This window comes from Balaenoptera acutorostrata, chromosome 3 (genome assembly GCF_949987535.1).
Source record: "Balaenoptera acutorostrata chromosome 3, mBalAcu1.1, whole genome shotgun sequence".
NCBI lineage: Eukaryota > Metazoa > Chordata > Mammalia > Artiodactyla > Balaenopteridae > Balaenoptera > Balaenoptera acutorostrata.
Genome location: NC_080066.1, coordinates 140603206 through 140628123, shown reverse-complemented (window position 1 = coordinate 140628123; position 24918 = coordinate 140603206). Strand labels below are relative to the sequence as shown.

At 35.5% G+C, this 24918-nt stretch overlaps 2 protein-coding genes across 3 annotated transcripts in view; one reads left to right on the top strand and one right to left on the bottom strand.

The window, feature by feature from the left end:
* The first annotated feature begins 1 nt into the window (after position 1).
* TRMT5 (tRNA methyltransferase 5) lies at positions 2-14617 on the top strand. 2 transcript variants are annotated; one of them, XM_007192954.2, is made up of 5 exons: positions 2-134; positions 1262-1917; positions 9771-9895; positions 12870-13524; positions 13894-14617. In XM_007192954.2, the coding sequence occupies exons 1-5, from the start codon at positions 130-132 to the stop codon at positions 13944-13946; spliced, it is 1494 nt and encodes a 497-aa protein (XP_007193016.1). In that variant the 5' UTR covers positions 2-129; the 3' UTR covers positions 13947-14617. The 2 variants fall into 2 exon arrangements, with proteins under 2 accessions (XP_007193016.1, XP_057399950.1); XM_057543967.1 differs by lacking the exon at positions 2-134 and adding an exon at positions 164-325.
* Positions 14618-19768: 5151 nt separating this feature from the next.
* The window catches only part of MNAT1 (MNAT1 component of CDK activating kinase), a 219282-nt gene continuing 214132 nt past the window's right edge, over positions 19769-24918 (bottom strand). The window contains exon 8 of the mRNA XM_007192953.2: positions 19769-20229. Coding sequence (XP_007193015.2) covers positions 20109-20229 — 121 coding nt within the window. The 3' untranslated portion in view covers positions 19769-20108. The remainder of the gene's footprint in view (positions 20230-24918) is intronic.

The window sequence follows — 24918 nt, the reverse complement described above, 5'->3', positions numbered from 1 at the left end:
TCACCAGGGCCGGGAAGAAAGGAGGAATCGACGTGATCTGATGACGCTAGCCCCTCGGCGGCGAACATTGATGGTGTCATCGAGGGTCCGCCCACCCGCCGGCGACCCATTTCCGAGCTGCACCAGAGCATGAGGTGAGGGTCTGGTCTTGGAGCCAGCTGCTGGATGACGCAGAGAAATGGGATGGTGACGTTGGTGAGGTGGCGGCCGCGGTGCCCTTGACAGTTCGAAGAGGCTGAGGGTCCGGTGGCGATACCGGTCCGCTCGGGGCTGCTCGCCTCGCGCTCTCTGGGCGCGGAAACGTCACGAGGTCACCCACCATCCGGTGTGGAGCCTAGGTTTGAGTACGGGGGAGTGAGGAGTGTTTCATCTTTTCAAAAGCTTTCCGATAGAGCCTTTAGCCACATTTTACATGCGGAAAGCCGAGACTCACAATAAGTAATTTACCCAAGATCACACATCTGGTTAACTTCTAGACCCAGTTTGAACCCTGACTGTGAACTTTGACAGTTGCTTTACAGGGTTCCCGGGCAGGGAACTGAAGGCAAAATTAATAACTGATACTGCTACTGGGATGTGCATATAACACTTAGCAAAGTTCTCGTCCTCAAAATACTGAAACTTCTAGTTATAGGCAGGACTTGTGGCAGTAAAACATCAAAGACGACATAGAAATAGATTAAGAGCGCAGGCGCTGGATTTTAATCCTCGCTCAGCCACTTACCAGCAACGAGACTTCGGGTCAATTAACCTACTTCTGAGCTTTAGTTTACTCGTATACAAGATGAGAATGTGATACCACACACCTCCCAAAATTGACAATGTGCATAAAGCATTTAGTACAACATCTGACCCATTAAGCATCCATAAGAATATCCTTTTAAAAATTGACATTGGTAAAATCATAAATATAGTGACCATTTCGTTTAGAGATGATCCTTTAACTTAAACTTCAGCCTTCTAATCCCAAACATGTTCTGTAGAAAATTGTGGGTGGGGAGGTTTATTGACTATAGGGAGGGTGATGGATCACTAAGCCCTAGTCCTGGCAGCAGGTGGATTGAAGGTTCAAAATTTCCGGTCATCCTATCCTAGAAAAGATAGTATAGTTCTCACGTTCCACTAAAAGTTTTAATTATCAGTATTTAGCAAGCTATTTAAAACAGTAGTGAATTTAAATTTTTATTCTCAAGACGTATTGTGAACATGTTAAGTTAGTTTGTAACTTTATGGTATTTCTTTTAATGAATACTTTTTTTAGGATCTTATGGAGGCCATTTGGATTCTCAAGAAGACTTCTCAAAGTGGAAAGCTGTAGAATAACTGAATCAGAATCATTGATTCCACTAGCTTGGGCATCACTGATACAGAAGCTTAGCAGAACACCTGGTATTTTCTTGTTGGATCAAAGAAAAAGATTCTCAACCATGCCTGAAATAGAAACAAATCAGAGAGACTCTGAATTGTTTTCACCACCCTCTGATGTTCGAGGAATGACAGAACTTGATAGAACAGCTTTTAAAAAGACAATCACCATCCCGGTGCTTAAAGTGAGGAAAGAAATAGTCAATAAATTGATGCGATCCCTTAAAAGGGCAGCACTGCAGCGCCCAGGCATAAAACGTGTGATTGAAGATCCAGAAGATGAAGAAAGTAGACTAATTATGTTGGATCCTTATAAAATGTTTACTGATGATTCCTTTGAGAAAGGAGAACTCAGTATTTTAAAGCAGCTGAATGTCAATCCACAGATATCTAAATATAACTTGGAACTAACTTATGAAAACTTTAAGTCAGAAGAAATCTTGAAAGCTGTGCTTCCTGAAGGTCAGGATGTGACTTCAGGGTTTAGCAGAGTTGGACATATTGCCCACCTGAACCTTCGAGATCATCAACTACCTTACAAGCATTTAATTGGTAGGTGTGTCTTAGTAATATTCACATATCAGAAAGCAATTAGCAAGTTCTAATTTTTGTTAAAAAAAATTTTTTTAATGCCGAATTACAGAAGCAGGACATTTTATCATTATAATTTTAAGCTGGATCTTAAGCTACATATTCTTTCTTTTGAGGGCCATTTTGGAATACTCTTCCCAGAGTCATAGCAGTCTCTAAATATCAATTCAAGCTTTTGTGTACACAATACATAAGCATAAACTTGAATCACTTGCTTTTATAGAACTCTTTGGCAGTTTATTATTATTATTTTTTTTCAGTTTATTATTTTGATATACAGGACTTATTAGTCCTTCAGGACTATGTTGAATGCTAGGCTTCATGAGTGTTTCATAGTCAGAAGGGCAAGACACTGTTTAGTCATGCTTTCATTGATTCAGTTAACTGAGCCTCTTCTGTATGTCAGGCACCATACTTTTTTAGTGCTCCTAGCCTTTTAGAAACCGTGCTGTGTATGTCTTACCTCTGTAGCCCAAAGTTGAAGCATGGGTCTTTTATGCTTTGGGATAAGAAAGAAGTAGAAGACTAATCAAAATTGCACTTGTCCTCAATATAAATATTTAATGTCCATGCATTCTCCAGATTAATTTTTTTTTAATGTAGAGTAATTGTCAGAACTTCTGAGAATTGTTTTCAGCTTTAAAATGTAGTGCTCAGTGTTTTGCATGGTTAGGATTTCAGAGCTATGCTATTATGCATTTCCTTTGTTTTTATTGATGAAAGGAGCTGATAATGCATAGTGATAACATAATAAATACTTAAGGAGATCCTTATAATTATGACCAGGTGCAAATGTCAAGTATAGGCTTTCCTATGAGTCATTGACTATCCTAACTCAACATTCCTTTTAGCACTCTTATTTTATAAACTCTCTTTCATAAAGGGGCACTCATAGATTACAAATGAAATATTTCCATACAGTGGTAATTCTAAAGCTATTACTATAGACCTTCAGAATATGTGTTTTTTTTTCATTCCTCATTTCAAACTAACTTCTGTACCTTAAAAATTGAGTTCTGATACCTGAAGCAGAACAAGATAAGAACAATGATTGACAAGAGTTTATTGACATTATCATATTCAAAATCAGGTACTTAATTATCAGAGAGAAACTGGACAAATTCTGGTTGTATTTAAGCATATTTGTATTATGGAGTACTTTATACTAACTTACAGATCAAGTTATCTTTCCTTACACAATGAGATAGTGCATAGATTCTTTTTTTCTTTTTAATTTTATTTATTTTTTTATACAGCAGGTTCTATTAGTCATCCATTTTATACACATCAGTGTATACACGTCAATCCCAATCTCCCAATTCATCACACCACCACCACCACCCCCCGCCGCTTTCCCCCCTTGGTGTCCATATGTTTGTTCTCTACATCTGTGTCTCACTTTCTGCCCTGCAAACCGGTTCATCTGCACCATTTTTCTAGGTTCCACATATATGCATTAATATACGATATTTGTTTCTCTCTTTCTGACTTACTTCACTCTGTATGACAGTCTCTAGGTCCATCCACGTCACTACAAATGACCCAATTTCGTTCCTTTTTATGGCTGAGTAATATTCCATTGTATATATGTACCACATCTTCTTTATTCATTTGTCTGTCGATGGGCATATAGGTTGCTTCCATGACCTGGCTATTGTAAATAGTGCTGCAATGAACATTGGGGTGCATGTGTCTTTTTGAATTATGGTTTTCTCTGGGTATATGCCCAGTAGTGGGATTGCTGTGTCATATGGTAATTCTATTTTTAGTTTTATAAGGAACCTCCATACTGTTCTCCATAGTGGCTGTATCAATTTACATTCCCACCAACAGTGCAAGAGGGTTCCCTTTTCTCCACACCCTCTCCAGCATTTGTTGTTTGTAAATTTTCTGATGATGCCCATTCTAACTGGTGTGAGGTGATACCTCATTGTAGTTTTGATGTGCAGATCTCTAATAATTAGTGATGTTGAGCAGCTTTTCATGTGCTTCTTGGCCATCTGTATGTCTTCTTTGGAGAAATGTCTATTTAGGTCTTCTGCCCATTTTTGGATTGGTTCGTTTCTTTTTTTAATATTGAGCTGCATGAGCTGTTTATATATTTTGGAGATTAATCCTTTCTCTGTTGATTCGTTTGCAAATATTTTCTCCCATTCTGAGGGTTGTCTTTTCATCTTGTTTATGGTTTCCTTTGCTGTGCAAAAGCTTTTAAGTTTCATTAGGTCCCATTTGTTTATTTTTGTTTTTATTTCCATTACTCTAGGCCGTGGATCAAAAAAAATCTTGCTGTGATTTATGTCAAAGAATGTTCTTCCTATGTTTTCCTCTAAGAGTCTTATAGTGTCCGGTCTTACATTTAGGTCTCAAATCCATTTTGAGTTTATTTTTGTGTATGATGTTAGGGAGTGTTCTAATTTCAATCTTTTACATGTAGCTGTCCAGTTTTCCCAGCACCACTTATTGAAGAGACTGTCTTTTCTCCATTGTATATCCTTGCCTCCTTTGTCATAGATTAGTTGACCATAGGTGCGTGGGTTTATCTCTGGGCTTTCTATCTTGTTCCATTGATCTATATTTCTGTTTTTGTGCTGGTACTATATTGTCTTGATTACTGTAGCTTTGGAGTATAGTCTGAAGTCAGGGAGTCTGATTCCTCCAGCTCCTCTTTTTTCCCTAAAGACTGCTTTGGCTATTTGGGGTCTTTTGTATCTCCATACAAATGTTAAGATTTTTTGTCTAGTTCTGTAAAAAAGGCCATGGGTAATTTGATAGGGATTGCATTGAATCTGTAGATTGCTTTGCGTAGTACAGTCATTTTCACAGTATTGATTCTTCCAATCCAAGAACATGGTATATCTCTCCATCTGTTGGTATCATCTTTAATTTCTTTCATCAGTGTCTTATAGTTTTCTGCATAAAGGTCTTTTGTCTCCCTAGGTAGGTTTATTCCTAGGTATTTTATTCTTTTTGTTGCAATGGTAAATGGGAGTGTTTCCATAATTTCTCTTTCAGATTTTTTTATCATTAGTATATAGGAATGCAAGAGATTTCTGTGCATTAATTTTGTATCCTGCAACTTTACCAAATTCATTGATTAGCTCTACTAGTTTTCTGGTGGCATCTTTAGGGTTCTCTATGTATAGTATCATGACATCTGCAAACAGTGACAGTTTTACTTCTTCTTTTCCAATTTGTATTCCTTTTATTTCTTTTTCTTCTCTGATTGCCGTGGCTAGGACTTCCAAAAATGTTGAATAATAGTGGTGAGAGTGGACATCCTTGTGTTGTTCCTGATCTTAGAGGAAATGCTTTCAGTTTTTCACCGTTGAGAATGATGTTTGCTGTGGGTTTGTCGTATATGGCCTTTATTATGTTGAGGTAGGTTCCCTCTATGCCCACTTTCTGAAGAGTTTTTATCATAAATGGGTGTTGAATTTTGTCAAAAGCTTTTTCTGCATCTATTGAGATGATCATATGGTTTTTCTTCTTCAATTTGTTAATATGGTATATCACATTGATTGATTTACGTATATTGAAGAATCTTTGCAGCCCTGGGATAAATCCCACTTGATCATGGTGTATGATCCTTTTAATGTGTTGTTGGATTCTGTTTGCTAGTATTTTGTTGAGGATTTTTGCATCTATATTCATCAGTGATATTGGTCTGTAATTTTCTTTTTTTGTAGTATCTTTGTCTGGTTTTGGTATCAGGGTGATGGTGGCCTCATAGAATGAGTTTGGGAGTGTTCCTTCCTCTGCAATTTTTGGAAGAGTTTGGGAAGGATGGGTGTTAGCTCTTCTCTAAATGTTCGATAGAACTCACCTGTGAAGCCATCTGGTCCTGGACTTCTGTTTGTTGGAAGATTTTTCATCACAGTTTCAATTTCATTACTTGTGATTGGTCTGTTAATACTTTCTACTTCTTCCTGGTTCAGTCTTGGAAGGTTATACCTTTCTAAGAATTTGTCCATTTCTTCCAGGTTGTCCATTTTATTGGCATAGAGTTGCTTGTAGTAGTCTCTTAGGATGCTTTGTATTTCTGCAGTGTCTGTTGTAACTTCTCCTTTTTCATTTCTAATTTTATTGATTTGAGTCCTCTCCCTCTGTTTCTTGATGAGTTTGGCTAATGGTTTATCAATTTTGTTTATCTTCTCAAAGAACCAGCTTTTAGTTTTATTGATCTTTGCTTTTGTTTTCTTTGTTTCTATTTCATTTATTTCTGCTCTGATCTTTATGATTTCTTTCCTTCTGCTAACTTTGGGTTTTATTTGTTCTTCTTTCTCTACTTCCTTTAGGTGTAAGGTTAGATTGTTTACTTGAGATTTTTCTTGTTTCTTGAGGTAGGCTTGTATAGCGATAAACTTTCCTCTTAGAACTGCTTTTGCTGCATCCCGTATGTTTTGGATCGTCGTGTTTTCATTGTCATTTGTCTCTAGTTAATTTTTTATTTCCTCTTTGATTTCTTCAGTGATCTCATGGTTATTTAGTAACATATTGTTTAGCCTCCATGTGTTTCTGTTTTTTACGTTTTTTTCCCTAATTCATTTCTAATCTCATAGCATTGTGGTCAGAAAAGATACTTGATATGACTTCAATTTTCTTAAATTTACTGAGGCTTGATTTGTGACGCAAGATGTGATCTATCCTGGAGAATGTTCCGTGCGCACTTGAGAAGAAAGTGTAATATGCTGTTTTGGGATGGAATGTCTTATAAATATCAATTAAATCTATGTGGTCTATTGTGTCATTTAAAGCTTGTGTTTCCTTATTAATTTTCTGTTTGGAAGATCTGTCCATTGGTGTAAGTGAGGTGTTAAAGTCTCCCACTATTATTGTGTTACTGTTGATTTTCTCTTTTATAGCTGTTAGCAGTTGCCTTATGTATTGAGGTGCTCCTATGTTGGGTGCATATATATTTATAATTGTTATATCTTCTTCTTGGATTGATCCCTTGATCATTATGTAGTGTCCTTCCTTGTCTCTTATAACATTCTTTATTTTAAAGTCTATTTTATCTGATATGAGTATTGCTACTCCAGCTTTCTTTTGATTTCCATTTGCATGGAATATCTTTTTCCATCCCCTCACTTTCAGTCTGTATGTGTCCCTAGGTCTGAAGTGGGTCTCTTGTAGATAGCATATATATGGGTCTTGTTTTTGTATCCATTCAGCTAGCCTGTGTCTTTTGTTTGGAGCATTTAATCCACTCACGTTTAAGGTAATTATCTATATGTATGTTCCTATGACCATTTTCTTAAATTGTTTTGGGTTTGCTTTTTTAGGTCCTTTTCTTCTCTTGTGTTTCCCACTTAGAGAAGTTCCTTTAGCATTTGTTGTAGAGCTGATTTGGTGGTGCTGAATTCTCTTAGCTTTTGCTTGTCGGTAAAGCTTTTGATTTCTCCATTGAATCTGAATGAGATCCTTGCCAGGTAGAGTAATCTTGGTTGTAGGTTCTTCCCTTTCGTCACTTTAAATATATCATGCCACTCCCTTCTGGCTTGTAGAGTTTCTGCTGAGAAATCAGCTCTTAACCTTATGGGAATTCCCTTGTATGTTATTTGTCGTTTTTCCCTTGCTGCTTTCAATAATTTGTCTTTGTCTTTAATTTTTGCCAGTTTGATTACTGTGTGTCTTGGTGTGTTTCTCCTTGGGTTTATCGTGTATGGGACTCTCTGCACTTCTTGGACTTGGGTGGCTATTTCCTTTCCCATGTTAGGGAAGTTTTCGACTATAATCTCTTCAAATATTTTCTCTGGTCCTTTCTCTCTCTCTCCTCCTCCTGGGACCCCTATAATGCGAATGTTGTTGCGTTTAATGTTGTCCCAGAGGTCTCTTAGGCTGTCTTCATTTCTTTTCATTCTTTTTTCTTTATTCTGTTCTGCAGCAGTGAATTCCACCATTCTGTCTTCCAGGTCACTTATCCATTCTTCTGCCTCATTTATTCTGCTATTGATTCCTTCTAGTGTAGTTTTCATTTCAGTTATTGTATTGTTCATCTCTGTTTGTTTGTTCTTTAATTCTTCTAGGTCTTTGTTAAACATGTCTTGCATCTTCTCGATCTTTGCCTCCATTCTTTTTCCAAGGTCCTGGATCATCTTCACTATCATTATTCTGAACTCTTTTTCTGGAAGGTTGCCTATCTCCACTTCATTTAGTTGTTTTTCTGGGGTTTTATCTTTTTCCTTCATCTGGTATATAGCCCTCTGCCTTTTCATCTTGTCTATCTTTCTGTGAATGTGGTTTTTGTTTCACAGGCTGCAGGATTGTAGTTCTTCGTGCTTCTGCTGTCTGCCCTCTGATGGATGAGGCTATCTGAGAGGCTTGTGCAAGTTTCCTGATGGGAGGGACTGGTGGTGCGTAGAGCTGACTGTTGCTCTGGTGGGCAGAGCTCAGTAAAACTTTAATCCACTTGACTGCTGATGGGTGGAGCTGGGTTCCCTCCCTGTTGGTTGTTTGGCCTGAAGTGACCCAACACTGGAGCCTACCTGGGCTCTTTGGTGGGGCTAATGGCGGACTTTGGGAGGGCTCACACCAAGGAGTACTTCCGAGAACTTCTGCTGCCAGTGTCCTTGTCCTCACGGTGAGATAGAGCCACCCTGCCTCTGCAGGAGACTCACCAAAACTAGCAGGTAGGTCTGGTTCAGTCTCCTATGGGGTCACTGCTCCTTCCTCTGGGTCCCGATGCACACACTACTTTGTGTGTGCCCTCCAAGAGTGGAGTCTCTCTTTCCCCCAGTCCTGTCGAAGTCCTGCAATGAAATCCCGCTAGCCTTCAAAGTCTGATTCTCTAGGAATTCCTCCTCCCGTTGCCAGACCCCCAGGTTCAGAAGCCTACCGTGGGGCTCAGAACCTTCACTCCAGTGGGTGGACTTCTGTGGTATAAGTGTTCTCCAGTCTGAGTCACCCACCCAGAAGTTATGGGATTTGATTTTACTGTGTTTGCGCCCCTCCTACCATCTCATTGTGGCTTCTCCTTTGTCTTTGGATGTGAGGTATCATTTTTGGTGAGTTCTAGTGTCTTTCTGTCGATGATTGTTCAGCAGTTAGTTGTGATTCCAGTGTTCTCGCAAGAAGGAGTGAGAGCACGTCCTTCTACTCCGCCATCTTGAACCAGTCAGTGTATAGATTCTTATAAATTTTTTAAGTGCCAACAAAAATGTAGACTTTGATTATAGGGCATCAGTATACCATTGCCGGTGTACTTTATCCTTGTAGCTTTTTCTGCTCTGGCAAATATTTGACATAAAGAACAATTTAAGTAAATGAACATTTTATTTAGATAAAACTCTAAAGAATCTATGTTTCTTTTATTTGAAAACATTATTTTGCTGCTATGTGTTTCCAAAGTGGAAGTATCTGTTTCAAATACACAATGAAGCATACATTTGGTTTGAGGCCAATGAGGACAGGCTGGTGTTTTCTGGGACTATTTGTTCCCAAAGTCCTTACATCTCTTCTTTCTATTTTTTAACCAATTCCCTATGGTCTACCTGTTTACTAACTGCTGTATTGATACATTTGAGAAGACTAAGTAAAAGACACGGAAAAATATTAGGTGGAACAAAAGTCCTCAAAAAAATTTTTTTTATAAATGTACCCACACATTTTTTGTGTGTGTTTGCATTGGGGGCTGTCAGACATTAACTTTAGTAATCTGTTGAATTTTTAGAATTGCATGCCTCTTTACACACACTAGATGCAGGTTTTGTCTATAAACCAAAAGAAAATATAGTTCACATCAATTTCATATTTGCAGTTTTAGCTTTTATTTTGCAACCAAAAGGCAATATTTATTATGAATTCTCTGCTTTTAGGCCAAGTTATGATTGACAAAAATCCAGGAATCACCTCAGCGGTAAATAAAATTAATAACATTGATAATACCTACCGAAATTTCCAAATGGAAGTGCTATCTGGAGAGGAGAATATGATGACCAAGGTATGGAGTATTTTATTGTCTCCTAATATAGTGTATATCTAGATTAATGTTTGAAATCAGAATAGATAACAAAGATTAAGAATATATAATACCCAGTATTGGTGAATATGTGAGAATGTGAGCATTTACATATACTATAGATGGGAGTGCAAATTTGATACAGTCAGTAAGAGTATATGGTAATATATTGCAATTTTGAATAGATACATCCTTTGACCTAGCATTCCATTTATAGGAAGTTATCTCAAGGATATAATTGGACAAAACTGTAATGATATACGTACTAGGTTCTGCATCATTTTTTTTTTTTTTCCTTTTTTGGTTGTGCCGCGTGGCATGTGGGATCTTAGTTCCCCGACCAGGGATCAAACCCCCACCCCCTGCAGTGGAAGCACGGAGTCTTAACCACTGGACCGCCAGGGAAGTCCCTGCATCATTTTTATAATAAAAAATAAAACAAACGAAGAAATGGAAACAACCTAAATGTCATCAGTAGAGAATTGATTACATTTTGGTGTAACAATACAATGGAATACTCCATCATTAAAGATTATTTATATTTAGCTCCATACTTAAAATAAATTGTCCACTGACAAGTTAAGTGACAAAAAATAAGTTGTAGAACAGTATATATAACATAGTTCCATTTTAACTATGATAATTTTAAGTATGTAAATATGCATATACACCAGAACATTAACAGTGAGCATATTTTTATTTGGTATAGTTACTGGTGACCTTTATTATCATCTTTATACTTTTCTACTGAGCACATATTTCTTTTATAAGAAAAACAAAACAAATCTATTTCAAAGAAAAAATAATTTAAAATATATAGGAACAGATTCCTGGTATAAACCACTTTCTCATCTTACACCCCCAAAATCCTCTGGAGTGTTGGACATAATAAACTTTTTTTAAGCCCCTTAGATAATTACATGTTAACATTATGTGAAATTTTGTACCCAAGCTAAGAAATAAGTTAAACTTTCTCCATAATTTTAATAACAAAAGCCACTCTTAAAATGTTAGTCATATCTTTTAAACAGGACTTTATAAAACTCAGGAGAGAACTTAGGCAAAATAATTTTAAGATTCTGGGCCAATATTTCTCCAGAATTTAATAGTGTCAGAATATTAAAATACCATTTACTACACACTTACTTTTAGGTCCTGAGCTAAATGCTTTAAATATAACAAATCCTAAGAGACCCACAAGATAATGGTTGTTGTTATTCATATTCTCTTTATGCAGATGAAATAACTAGGAATGACTGAGCAGAGTGTTTGGAGCAAGGCTTCCGACTCGAGTCCATGCATGGTCTTTCCCTGTATACCAAACCTCCACTGCCTACTACTTGTGTATAATGTATGAGGTCTGTTATGGCAAGCAAGATTTGAGTATGAATCCTTTGGTAATAACAGTGCTTATCTCAGCCGACACGAAGACCTACTAAACTTTAGGTGTACCCTGATTGAACATTGTGCATGTTCTTTTCTTGGTACTGACCCTTAGAGTAACAGATAGTATCATTCTTCTCAGAAAGAACATCTAAAAGTTCTGAGAAACTTCTGTAATTTTATAAATGCCTTGTGATTGATTTCCTAAGTCAACTAAAGCTTGTTCTTAAGGACATACTTTATACCTAATATTTATACAGTCAAATAAATGTAAAAACTCAGTATAATTTCTTTGCTCCAAACAGAATCACATTTAAGTTTAACTTTAGGAGTTCATGCAACATTTAAGTAGTATGTGTGTATATTGTGAGGTAAAAAGATTCCAAAAGTGAATCTGCTGAAAGTAATGCTTAACTAAGGGAGCGAGATATCAAAGACAGCATGATAAAACCAGAGGGATACTTAGAATCTAATTTTTTAAGCTAGAACTGTGATTCACACTAAAGAGCTTAAAAGGGGAGTAGAAAGGAGATTTCGGAAAAAGCATCCCAAGATATATTTAAGCGTTCCAGGTTATATACCTAGAAAGACTTTTAGTTGGCAGAATCATAAAGAAACATTTCCAACACTGGAACCTTAATAATATGGCCAGAGCGTCTGATGTGGTCAGGAAGAAAAAAATATGTACAAATTTGGAATTAAGGTCCATGAAGAGAGAATACAGAAGATATCTATCAGATTTATAGAACTTAGGAACTTTCTGGCCTTTGATTCTTCATCTGTTAAAATAAGGGGCTTAAGATGATGGGTGAGGTCACATTCTACAACTGTAATTTTAGTTTTGTTTCCTATTTTCTATCATGTTTATGATAGTCCCCAAAGAAATGCTGCAAAGTCTTAATTTTGTTCAAGACTTTAGCTTCACTGTATGTATTTAGTTTACCCATGAAAACTCAGATTTGGGAAAGGAGAAAATAGGGAAATAATTTGTTCTATACACCGGCTCTATTTATAGACATGAAACCTGCAAAGTCCAAGTAACTGTCTGAAAACATAGCAAAACTACCTCCAAATTCAATAACACATGACATATCTATCATGACTCCCCCTGACAAACTGAAAACTAAGGAGGGAAGCTTGTTTGCTGTGTGGAAGTGCTGTCTGCAACTTAGCTACCCACCGTGAAGATATGTGTAGTGTGTTGTTTCAAAGTATAGGTTTTTTTCTATCAGGTGACAGGAAAGAGTATAATTAAGCCAGTCAATTGGCCTATCTGAAAAATTCCTAGTGTGATTGGAGAACCACTTTATAGCCCTTTAGGATGAGACGGAGAGCCATTTGGCTTTGAAGAGATAACTTTTCTCATGAAAATGTCTAATGCAAGATATTAAGTGGCCTCAAGTATAGCGTAAACACCAGAATTCTAATTAAAATGCCTTTAAATGCACTGTTTTTTTTTGCTCTTAATAATACTAAATTTAAATGTGTGTATGTCTGTGAGTGCATCCATCCAATATCAGTGACTAGAACTTAAGACTAAGCAGTTTAACCAAAAGCATAATACCTTTTTCAGGTTCGAGAAAACAACTACACTTATGAATTTGATTTTTCAAAAGTCTATTGGAATCCTCGTCTCTCCACAGAACACAGCCGTATCACAGAACTTCTCAAACCTGGGGATGTCCTATTTGATGTTTTTGCTGGGGTTGGGCCCTTTGCCATTCCAGTAGCAAAGAAAAACTGCACTGTATTTGCTAATGATCTCAATCCTGAATCCCATAAATGGTTACTACACAATTGTAAATTAAATAAAGTGGACCAAAAGGTGAAAGTCTTTAACTTGGATGGGAAAGACTTCCTCCAAGGACCAGTCAGAGAAGAATTAATGCAGCAGCTGGGACCACTGTCAAAAGAAAGAAAACACTCTGTGCACATTGTCATGAACTTGCCAGCAAAGGCTATTGAGTTTCTCAGTGCTTTCAAATCACTCTTAGATGGACAGCCATGCGGCAGTGAGCTTTTTCCCATCGTGCACTGTTACAGCTTTTCCAAAGATGCTAATCCTGCTAAGGATGTTCAGCAACGAGCTGGAACTGTGTTAGGCATCTCCTTGGAGGCATGCAGTTCAGTTCACCTAGTAAGAAATGTGGCCCCTAACAAGGAAATGTTATGCATCACTTTTCGGATTCCTGCTGCTATACTTTACAAGAACCAGACCCTAAATGGAGGTGAGCAATCTCTGGGAAATTAAATGTAAGCTGTAATACTTTTCATATAACTTTCTGGGGCTACATATATATTTTATATTATTTTTTAAACTTGGAAATAGGTTAAACTAATTCTAGATAGATATTTCAGTTCAAGACCCCTTGCCATTCAATTGTGACTACTTTCTCACAATTTTACAAATTTTAGTATGATGTACTGTTCAGTCTAGTAGAAGTCTACTTCATTAAAATAATAAATCTGCAGGAATGTTACTATTCCATGTGTAAGTTAGATTAAAAATCTTTAAAATGCCTGTATTATTTGCTTTTTAAAAGTATTTTCAAATGTTAAGTATCTTACCTAATATAGGTTTTCTGGATTTATTACAGACAATCATGAAGATCCACCTATTAAACGCCAGAGGACAGATAAAGACTTTTAGGAAGAAAAAACACAAATTGCTTCAATCACTTAATTGGAAATATTTTCTCCAGCTCCCCACTAGACCTTTATGTAGTGAAATATCATTTGTATGATTTTAGCATTCAGTTACTTTAGTATTGAACCCTTATATTTTGCCCTAGCTGTCTTATAAATTGGGGATTATCAAATTAAAATTAAAATTAAAATTTAAAATTTAAATAAGCCTACTAAATACATTTTTATCTGTTATAATTATAATATATATATATATATATATAATTATAATTTTATCATCAAATATATCTAATATTTTATTAGATAAATATGTTTAAATATTGTCTTTCTCTTGGGAAAATAGTTTTTGAAGGTAGGATAATTGCGTGCTAACTAGGAAAGAACTAATCATTTTACAGTTATCCTTAGTTGAAGAGTGTAGCTAAGCTTTATATAAGTACTCCTACACTATTACTATAAAAGTACTAACAAATGAGATTATTTAGATCAGAGATAGGCAGACTATGTCCAGCAGGCCAAATCTGGTCCACCACCTGTTGTTGTATGGCAAGTGACCTGAGAATGGTTCTTACATTTTTAAATGGTTGAAAAAGAATCAAAAGAATAATATTTTGTGACATGAAAATTATATGAAATTTGAATTTCAGTGTCCATAAATAAAGTTTTATTAGAACACACCATACTCATTTGTTTACATACTGGCTATGGCTGCCCTCATGGTATAACAGCAGAGTTGAGTAGTTGCAACACAGATGGGATATGATTCTCATCACTTCATACTGCTGCTCAGCACACTACAAATCACAGTGACACAGTTATAACTCAACAACATTTTGAGTGCCATGTGTATTGCCAAGCTATAACATTTTATTTTACTATTACCACCAGTATGTATCCCTCATTCCAAAATAAGAAAAGTAGCCATTCATGTTGTGCTTTTACGGCACAGTAGAGTGTGAATTTTTTTGACATTGAATTAGATGACAAAGCATCCATACCTGAGCTAAAGTACAATATACTTTGACATTTCTCAAAGAAGTACTCATCACAGTATTTCCAACTCACAGGCAAGCAACTGTCAGAAAAATTAGGTATTTAAACTGGAAATTCTTGGCAGAATTTCTTCACAAAATAAAAAATGTAAGTGAGGCTACAACCAAAGTAAGTCTCCAAGTGACTCTTTTGTAAGCCAAGCAAGGAAAACCATTTACTGTCGGTGAGTTAATTGTGTTTGAAAGCAGCAGTCTAAGAAATGTGTTTGGAGAAAGCAGACTTGTCTAGGACTGTTGGCCTTTTGGCAAGGACAGTTGCTCAGAGTTGAGAACATTGTGAGCACCATCAATAGTCAAAAAGGTAATGAGTCCAAGTAGTTCTTTACTCTTGATGAGTTAATAGACATTACTAATACTGCACAGTTCTTGTTTATTTGAGGCGTCAATTCTGACTTTGAAGTTACTGAAGAATTAGCCTCTATGAATACTCTGCACGGAACAACTACTGGTGAATACTTTCAAAGAAACTGAGAAAACTAATTCTGTAAAACCTGAAGTAGAATCTGATGTGTTATAACTGATGATGGTTAAAAAGAAAATTGTGAGGTAGAAAAAGCTCTAGTTGGAAAAATTTACAAAGCTTATGAAAATGCACGGTGTTTAAAACCTATAGTTATTCACTATATTATTCACCAGCAAGTACATTGCAGCAAATATTTGAATCTATCATGTGTTAGTGAACCAGTAATGTCAATGATAAACTTCATTTGCTTTCATGGACTTTAACCATCCTCAGAGTCCTTGAATTTTGTCAGAAATTGAAGCTGAATTTCTTCAGCTTAACCTAAGTTTTATTTGCTTAGCAATTGTAAGGTATGACTGCAATTTTTTGGGTTCATGGCCAAGACTGAAATTTTTCTGAAGAAGAACCAACCTTAAACACTTCTAAAATACTGAGTGTCTTTGGAAATTAGTTTTTGCTAAAGACTTGATAATATTTCTCAAAGATATCAACCTACAGTTACAAGGCAAACATAACTTTTACGTGAAACATACTGCAGTAGTCTGAAATGACTACAACTGTACATTTCTCATGCAATCAAACATTAAAACAAGAAACAAGATTTTCATTCTCTCATAAATTAGCAGTGGATATATTTTCTGAGTTCAGCATTCTTGGAACCTTGGTGCAAATGCAAAGGAAATTTCCATATTTCAAAACCCATTTAACTACAATTGAACTTCCATCTGATCTTCAATTGGAAGTGATTAATGTGTTATTGTAATGACATGCTAAAAGGCAAATACCAAGGGATTAAGAATCTCATAGAGTTTTACAAATGCCTTCCAAGTGATGTATATGTTCAGTTAAAATCACATGTTCTAGAATTTGGCAGTATCTGTCTGAAAAGACTTTTTTAAAGATGAAATGTGTAAAATGTCATTACATATAACCATCAACATGTATGTGATCAATTAAAATTCATTTTGATGATAGGAACACTTAGAACCCCAATCAAAGGAACTGTAATTCCCCAAAAAGCCCTACAAAAAATGTACTCAATTATATTTTGAAGTCTGTTAATTTAAAAAATTGTGCCAGTTTATTGTATCTCTTGTATCTACATAATGGCCTCTGTTTAGTCTCTTGGCCCACAGAGCCTAAAATATTTACTATCTGGTCCTACAGAAAAAGTTTGAGGACCCCTAATCTAAGTCATTAATTATAAACTCAAATGCCTTCAGAAGCTCGGTAATATAAATAGATGAAGGCAATAAATGGTAAGAAGTATAGGGAAATAATGAATTGGAGCCTTTATTCCTTATCAAAAGACACTTAAAATGGTTTTGGAGTTCAACCCAACCTATCCTGTGCAAAACCTTGAGGGCTAATTTAGCCAGGGATTGCTAGTTTGGGACTTCTAATTTTCTTCCTCTCCCTCCCCTCCAAGTGTATGTAGGTCAAGGGTCAGCAAACTTTCTGTAAAGGGCCATTCAATATTTTAGGCTTTCTAAGCTATAAGGTCTCTGCTGTTTCTCAACTCTGCCATGTTAGTCCAAAAGCAGCCATAGACAATACATAAACACTGTATTCCAAAAAAAAACAAAACAAAACTATTTATGAACACTGAAATTTTAATTTCATATGCTTTTCACATGTTAAAAAGTATATTATTCCTTTGGCTTTTTCCAACCTGAAAAATATACAGACACCAACCTTAACTCATGGAGCATACAAAAAAAGGAAGCCCCTGGATTTGGCCAGGGGTCTACAGTTTGCCTTCTCCCGATCTAGGTGAAGATAATTAATTTGCAAGTAGGCATAAGAACTTTTTTCCTAGTACTGTATTAATACATCCATGTGCTAGGCTATAAATATTAAGTGTGGGTGCAAATGATGTTCTTATTCATATGTAAAGTGGTAAGATCCATTTAGTCACCCCTTAATTAGAAAAAATATGCAGTATATAATTGTAAAGAAAACAGAATTCCTTAAATGCTTCTATTAACACACTTTAACCTCTCCTCCTTTTTCCCTCAGAGTGGATAAGTGAACATGTGATTATTTCATTATGTAAATTTGACTCACCCTAAACTTTCTGATGTGATACCTAGTAAGTGAACTCTTGGTTAATCCACTAGAAAATGACAGCTAGAACACTCATTAGATAGAATTTTTTAATTTTGTTAACTTTTTGACAAGTTTTCTGCCACCCTAATTAGATTTTGAAATGATTATCCAAACCACCTGCTGACAGCCTAAAGGTAACTTCTAAGAGAAGCTTAAATATATATTGAAAGAAATTAAGGAATACTAAATAATAATGCATCCTAATTACCATGTAAATGTATTGAGTCCATTAATATCTGCTTAAAAGGGAGTGCAGTTAGTAGTCAAATCATGTTCTACATAATGAATTCCTCAGGACTTCTCTCAAGGATATCAACACCGTTATTTAGTTGATGTCACTTATATACCATATAAGAACTAGACACTTGATCTGTAAAATTTCCTGGAAGTCTTAAGAAGTTTGACTACTCAGATTTGGTTTTACACAGCTGTTGTTTGTAAGTTTGACAGTTATCTCTAGAACATGGACTCTGCAGTTTAACCACTTGGGTTCAAATCCAAACTCTTCTCCTTTTAAGATGTATTGACCTTTGGTAGGTTGCTGAACCTCTCTATGCCTTAGCATCTCCACCTGTTAAAATGGGGAAATAATATTAGCACTGTTACAAGGATTAGACAATTCATAAAGCATGAAGCACAGTGCTTGGCATATAGGTTAATGCTCGGTAGTTGTTTCTGTGCTAGTGTTATAAAATATTAAGACTTATTAAATTCATGTAGATGAAAAGACTGGTACAGCCTTTTGTCTCTGAGAGAGGAAATCACTGGGAGGACTGGGGATAATTTCATCAATGTAGAATATTTGTTATTTAGTGAATTGTTGCCATTAGGTTATCTTTCACCATTCCCTTTGATCTAATAGGGTCAGTTAACTTCTAAATTCAGCCTATTGAACAAAGTATGGCCATAGTAAGGGCAAAATAATTACAAAGGTATCTAGGTGGTGGAATTTAACTGATTTGCCAAATCAGGTGCAGGCAATTTCGACAATAATAAGGTAGGCTCAAAAAAATGTTTTGTTAATAATTAGTTCCTTCCATTTAAATACATCATACAAGGTACTGAGAATAAATAATAGTGCTTCTTTTTTAAAGACTGGATACCTTACTTTGGCAGCTGAGTACAGAAAATCCCTAACCACAAGTCCAATGTTCTCACTGTTCTCTGAACAGATTTATGTATTGTACTTAAACTGCTAGTCCTCTATTGGGGAAAACTAATAGATATGAGAAATAGGATGCAGCCTAGTAGAGTTATAGATAGAATTAGACTTGGATAAAAAACTTGTGTTCTAATTTTGGCTTTTTACTAACTTGTGTATATGATCTTGGCCTACTCAATTATTCAATGCCTTGGTTTTCTCAATTATCAAAGATAGTTAGAAGTGTTATAAAGATGAAGATGTACTCCTGAAATTAATACCTACTTAGTCAAATAAGATGGAGCTGTTAGATATGGATATTCCACCCTAATATAACCCACAAACCTTGTTTCACATAACTTTCCACTCTTACAACTGTTGTGATGGAGATTTAATAGAAAATCCTTTAATTTCCTTGAGAAACGATGTGCCACGCCCAGTTACCTAGGTAACAGACTCCTACAAGGTTGAGATGCTGCAAATATATATCCTATCCACAGCCACACTCTTTAAGCAACATGCTGGGTATACTAAAAGCCTTTGAAGTTTCAACAGAAACTGTACCAGAGTGTGCAATTTACTCATAGGGAAATTTCATTTAAAATATATTCATTCCAGTCTCCAGGGTTTCATCATAAAATGAGCTCACATTGAGGTGAAAGGTGCCTTTTAAGTATTAAATTTTATTAACTTACTTCTTTGAATTTGTCATTCAAGCAGGTTAGTACTCTGCTCTGGTTTAGCCTAAGCGAGGCTCACAGCTGGGACCTATAACACATTGATCAAGGTTCGTCTCACTTTCCACTGCTCAAAACAGGCACTGAGTCCTTAATGTTGAGAGAGTGACATTATCACAGGTCAAGTTTTACTTGCCACAACCTGTTGGTAGAAGGAAATATATCCACTTGTCTGGACTAGTATTAAGAAGACATTGGGGAAAAAATGGGACATTTTATGAGAAGAAATAACAGACTTGGATATTAACACTAAATGTCGTATTCAAAATGGCATTTTTAATGTGTGTTCAAGTGAAACACTGTAATAAGAGAAAAACCACAAAATGGTATAAAGTCTAGCTTTATTTTTTAAAAGATTTTACAAGTCTGTCAACCTCAAACATACACAGGTGAATTATTCATAGCTTCCATCAGATGAGGCTTACAGCTTCAATCCCTCTCAGAAAAATATAAGTAAAAAATAAATCTTTTTCACAAATATGTATCCACTATATTACTCAGCTTAGTTCTGAAATTTGCTCTCTATAAATACTTTAACACAGCTGCTAGTGGTAGTACTGTTGCTGTACAGCTGCACATGGCTATAATTTTACAAGTCTGCTTTACTTTTGCTAGCTCCCCGGTTCGGCTCCAGGGTCCAAATCTTATAGAGGAGAAATAAAGGTTAACTGGGCTGCCAGAAAAGCCCACTGAATGCATCCTGTAGTGCTCTGTGACAAGCCAGAGAAGAAGTATAGCCTCCAGCAAGGTCCTGTGGAGAGGCAGCTCTGACATGGTTTAAATACCTAAAACAAAACAAAAAGTGTACCATTGATATAGAAAGCACATATAAATTGGTAACACTTTAAAAAGCAATAGTAAAACTGATTCAAATGTTAAAGAAGAATTCTAAGGCTGAAATGTTCAGACTTTATAAATGCATTATTTCCTTTTAAAAGGAAACATACCAACTCTAAATTATAAAGCGAATTACATTAAGATCTAAAAACAGCTCTGAAGGAGGTTTCAAAAATAATACTTGCTTTTAAAATGTTCCCTATTCCCAATTTTCAGAACTAATTTATTTTGCTGGCTCTTGTTAGGCTACCTAACTGCCGCTCTCCTTCCTGGCATACTCTTAATAAATAAATGCACATCATAATACTATTGCATTACTAAAATTTTACATAAATATGTTCTGAAGAAAATACGTAAACAAGTGATAAAGGGGAGAGAACATAATAGTTACTTCAAAATTACTTCAGTATTACAAAAATATATTGTCTCCCTCCTTACACGAAAGGAAACCTTAGAAAATTACATCCAAGCAATCTCTAAAACTGAGCCTGGGTTCAAAAGAATGTCCCAATTAGTAAATACAGAAGAGTCTTTTGAGTCAATCTCAAAAGACTGTAACAGACACTATTATTCTTCAATTTACACACATGTTACTTAGCAATTAAAACTTTCTACCTTGATAAAGGTACACAAACAGCCCTAAAAAATGGGATAATCCTAGCCAAAGAGGGACAACTTCTTAGCATGACTACCAGCACTGTCAGAAAACAAGTATTCCCAGCTTTGCTTTAATGCCTAGTTTAAGAAACCACATTGTTTCTTCAGGCCTCAGGAAGCAAAGGAGCTTCATCTACCTAAGAATTACAGGTATAGCAAATGAATAAATCAGGTACCAGAACATTTTAATAACTTGGAAACTTTTCTATTCATTCATTCAGACTTCCTGTGTGTCAAAGTCTTGATGCATGAGCAACTTATTATTTCTAACATAATAACAAGTCTGTTTTTCATTTGTATCCATGTTTAATAAGCTTGTGTGATTAAAAAATATATGGCAATACAAGAGGCCAAATAGAAAAAGTGGTCAAAGTATAAGACACAGCATAAGCTCCTGCAATTGGCTATAATTTATTCACACTGCCACAAATCAAGGTGTTAATTCTTTGCTTCTCTGCCAAGGGTGAAAGGAGAAAGGAAATTAATATTTATTGAGCAACAATCTCCAAACTTTTTTGATAGTATATTTATAGCAGTAAAAATATTTGAGCATGCAGCTCCAAAACTTGTATACTTGTTCATAAATTACATAAAGTATTTATATATTATATACTATTATATAGTATATACATATATATTAATATAGTAAGTATATTATAAAATATATATAATATATAATTTGAAACATTTAAAGGATGAAACTAAAATGTTTAAATAAAAGTTCTAATATTTTCTCCCTATATCCCATCTTACATATCCTGGTGGGATGCATCTCACTTTGGAGACTACTGTTATTAAACAGTTGTTGTCAAACTCTTAATAAAACCTTGGGTGTCACAGGATTTAAATAGGGATTCACCAAACCTAATACATGGCCACAAAGGTATCTGCTTATTACCTCCCAGGATAAAATAAAATGTCCACTGTTAAGACTATGATGCATGAGAAATGAGGTAAGTGTTAAATCACCTCAGAAAGTCTAAAAATTAACCTAGAACAGCATAAAATCAATTTCTCTTCATTGAGAATTCAGTAACTATCACACAAATAAGTGAGTAATATTTTTACCGGTATCTTGAAAATGAAAATGTTCCATTCCTGACACAAGTTTCCAGCTAAGTTTTATCCACACCCCAGATAGTGTTGTATCACCCTTTTCTCTTTCCTCAGACCCTCAAAAGCACAGTCTTCGCTCCAATGGCTCTTTACTCATGGCAAAATTCAAGTACCACAGTAGAATGTGTCAACCTTACAAAGCCAACTATCATAAATGAGAACTGGTTTTCATAACTGAATACAAACCACTGTGCAACTAGCTGTTTTAATTCATCACATTTTGGTATAACTTGCTTCTGGGAAAGTTGAGTCATACCATCTCTGGCTTGGCAATTCAAGCATAAACTTGCAGTGTACATACAGCTTTTTATATGTTATCCTGAGAAACCTGAAACAGCTGCACTGCTGGCAGGAAAACACAGGACCACCAGTAAAATATCCAAAACAGTTGCATCTTTTAATTTATGACTGTGCACTGTTTCCATAAAGAGTATATAAAAGAGTTCAACTTTTTATAGGTAAAATGTAATAAACAGTCATACTTATTGATGTCATAAATGTGTTTTTAAAAGTTTACTTAAAATGATTAATTAGTGTTTGAAAACAGTATTTCTTGAATACAGTCATAATCTAGAGCAATGAGCAAATATTTTAAAATTTGAGTTATTAACGCTAATTTGTAGATTCTCACTGCAAACATCAAGTCCATTAAAATTTCTTTGCATAGCATTGAAAAAAATGCACTTCCCTTCTAGCAATCATTCACATTAAACATATTTGTGAGTATGATTCTTTAAAGACCTGCTTATTTACATTACTGTTTTTGATCTCTAGGGCTGCACAAAACAGTTATTATTAAATATTTCAACCTATTTTCACCATGGCAATCTACATTAATTTCAACTTTAAAAAATAAAGCAGGTCATTCTTGTTATTCAACTGTGGGCTTTTATTTTCTAAGTATCTTAACGTTCTTAAACCCTTTAATTATTGTGGTATACCAAAGTATTTTGAAGGATCTGCAACACTGAAACCACACAATGAGAATTTAGTGTTTTGCCTACTTTTTCACATTAATCCACATCTGTGTTGATTTAATTCTTTCATGACCATTACAAGTACATCACTGAATAGGATTCCTGGGGTTTCTGGCAGAGGTCAGTATCATTTCATGTACACCTTTATACAACAGAATAAGGAAGAAGTCTTAGCCAAATTTATTTCCAAAAGTCAAGCTCAGTTGGATTTTGGAGCCTGGAAGTAATTGCTCTGACTATTTAGCCAATCCCAGGACAGTATTTCTGTTTTTCATGGGTTTATCTTAAATACCTGTAAATCTTATAAGCAGAAACCAGGAAAGAAAAAAAAGAGGTTTGCTTATTTTGGTACCTATTCCTTATTTTTACTGAAAGCAGACTAAACTCAAAGATTTAAAAATCATACCTTTGATTATTTTCTTAAATAAGGCTAAAAAAAAAAGTATGTTTTCAAAAGCATGTCTAAGATAATTCCTGTACAAAGGGCATCTTATGCCCTAATTTATACTACGTCTAAAGGTGCCTTCCTTTGCCATTACCCATCAAAATCTCTTTCAAACAGACTTTGGAGAAGGAGGAGGAAAAGGAGGGAATGGATCCTGAGAGGGGAGTAAAGGATTAAGCATAAGAAAACCACACTTGAAAGCCTGTTCCTGAACTTTGATTTCCTACACTGTCATTTTCTTCTGTTACATTTAGCAGCTTTTGCTCCCAAAGAAGGTGGTATAATTTGCACTTAGCTTCAGAAAGACTTCATTTTCTCAGTTCTTTAACATAAGAGAGTTCCTCTGAAATTACTCTTTTACTATTTCCCTTCCTTTAAAAGCCCTATATTGACCATATGGCTGAAGTTTTGGACTCAGCTCATTTTAGTGCTATGTAACAATTCTTTGAGTTCTCAGCTAGGGGCAGAGGGCAGGGGTTGTCACTCAGAACCAAGAGGCAGCACTCTTCCCCTCCAGTCATAACCTCCTCATGAAAACCCTTGAAATGTTTTTGGCTCCAGAGAATCAAAGAATCTCAGAATTTAGACTGAAATGAAAATGTGAAGTTCATATTAGTTTCCTCCACCTCAAATTACCAGGCCCTATGGAGAGTTTAAAAATAATAAAAAGTCCAACTTTTTAACTCCACTGAGTTATAAACTTGGACTGGTTCAAACTAAGAAAGGGAATGAACTCTAGAGACTAAGACTTTCTTTTTACAAGGTGGCCCATTTTTTAAAGTCTGCATTTAAAGCCATCATGCGTTGAAAAGACCAGTTCCAAGTAGTTCTGCCTCCCAGCCTGCAAAATTCAAATCTAAGTACCATTAAGAGAGATCAGCTAACAGATCTCAGCTGTCAAGACCAAGAGCTCTTGTAAGAAATTCAGCCAAAGCTATAAAAGATTTACCTTAACAACCTGAAGTCTATCTCAAGATTTAAAAACAATCAGAGCAATGATGTGCTCAGACAATTATCACTAAAATGCAGAAACATTCTAAAAACTGAGGTTAGTGCTCAGGTGTCCTAATCCAATCACAATGTCAGAATAACAGATAAACTGTCTACATAGAGAAATTGATAACCATATATTCTAACATAAATGAGGAAAGTGCTACAAGTCAGAATTACTGTCCATAATTCTTAGGGCAGTTTGGTCATAAAAATACATGGCTTCATGAACTCCAACCAAAAATATAACAAATTCCACAAACAGTCATGATGCTACTCTTCACTTTATTATCTAGCCAGCAACTTGAATAAACTACTTATTAAAGCTGATTTCAGATTTACACTAACATAATTGGGAATCAAGTGACCAATTATTCCAGACATTTAGACCATCTGAACAACAAAGCTCAGATTTGGAAATTAAAAGCCACACTGCGCCAAAGTAAGAGATA

Coding starts and splice junctions, on each gene's coding strand:
- TRMT5 (XM_007192954.2), top strand. Junction 9,896..12,869: donor AGGAGAATATGATGACCAAG/GTATGGAGTATT, acceptor TACCTTTTTCAG/GTTCGAGAAAACAACTACAC. Junction 13,525..13,893: donor GAACCAGACCCTAAATGGAG/GTGAGCAATCTC, acceptor GATTTATTACAG/ACAATCATGAAGATCCACCT.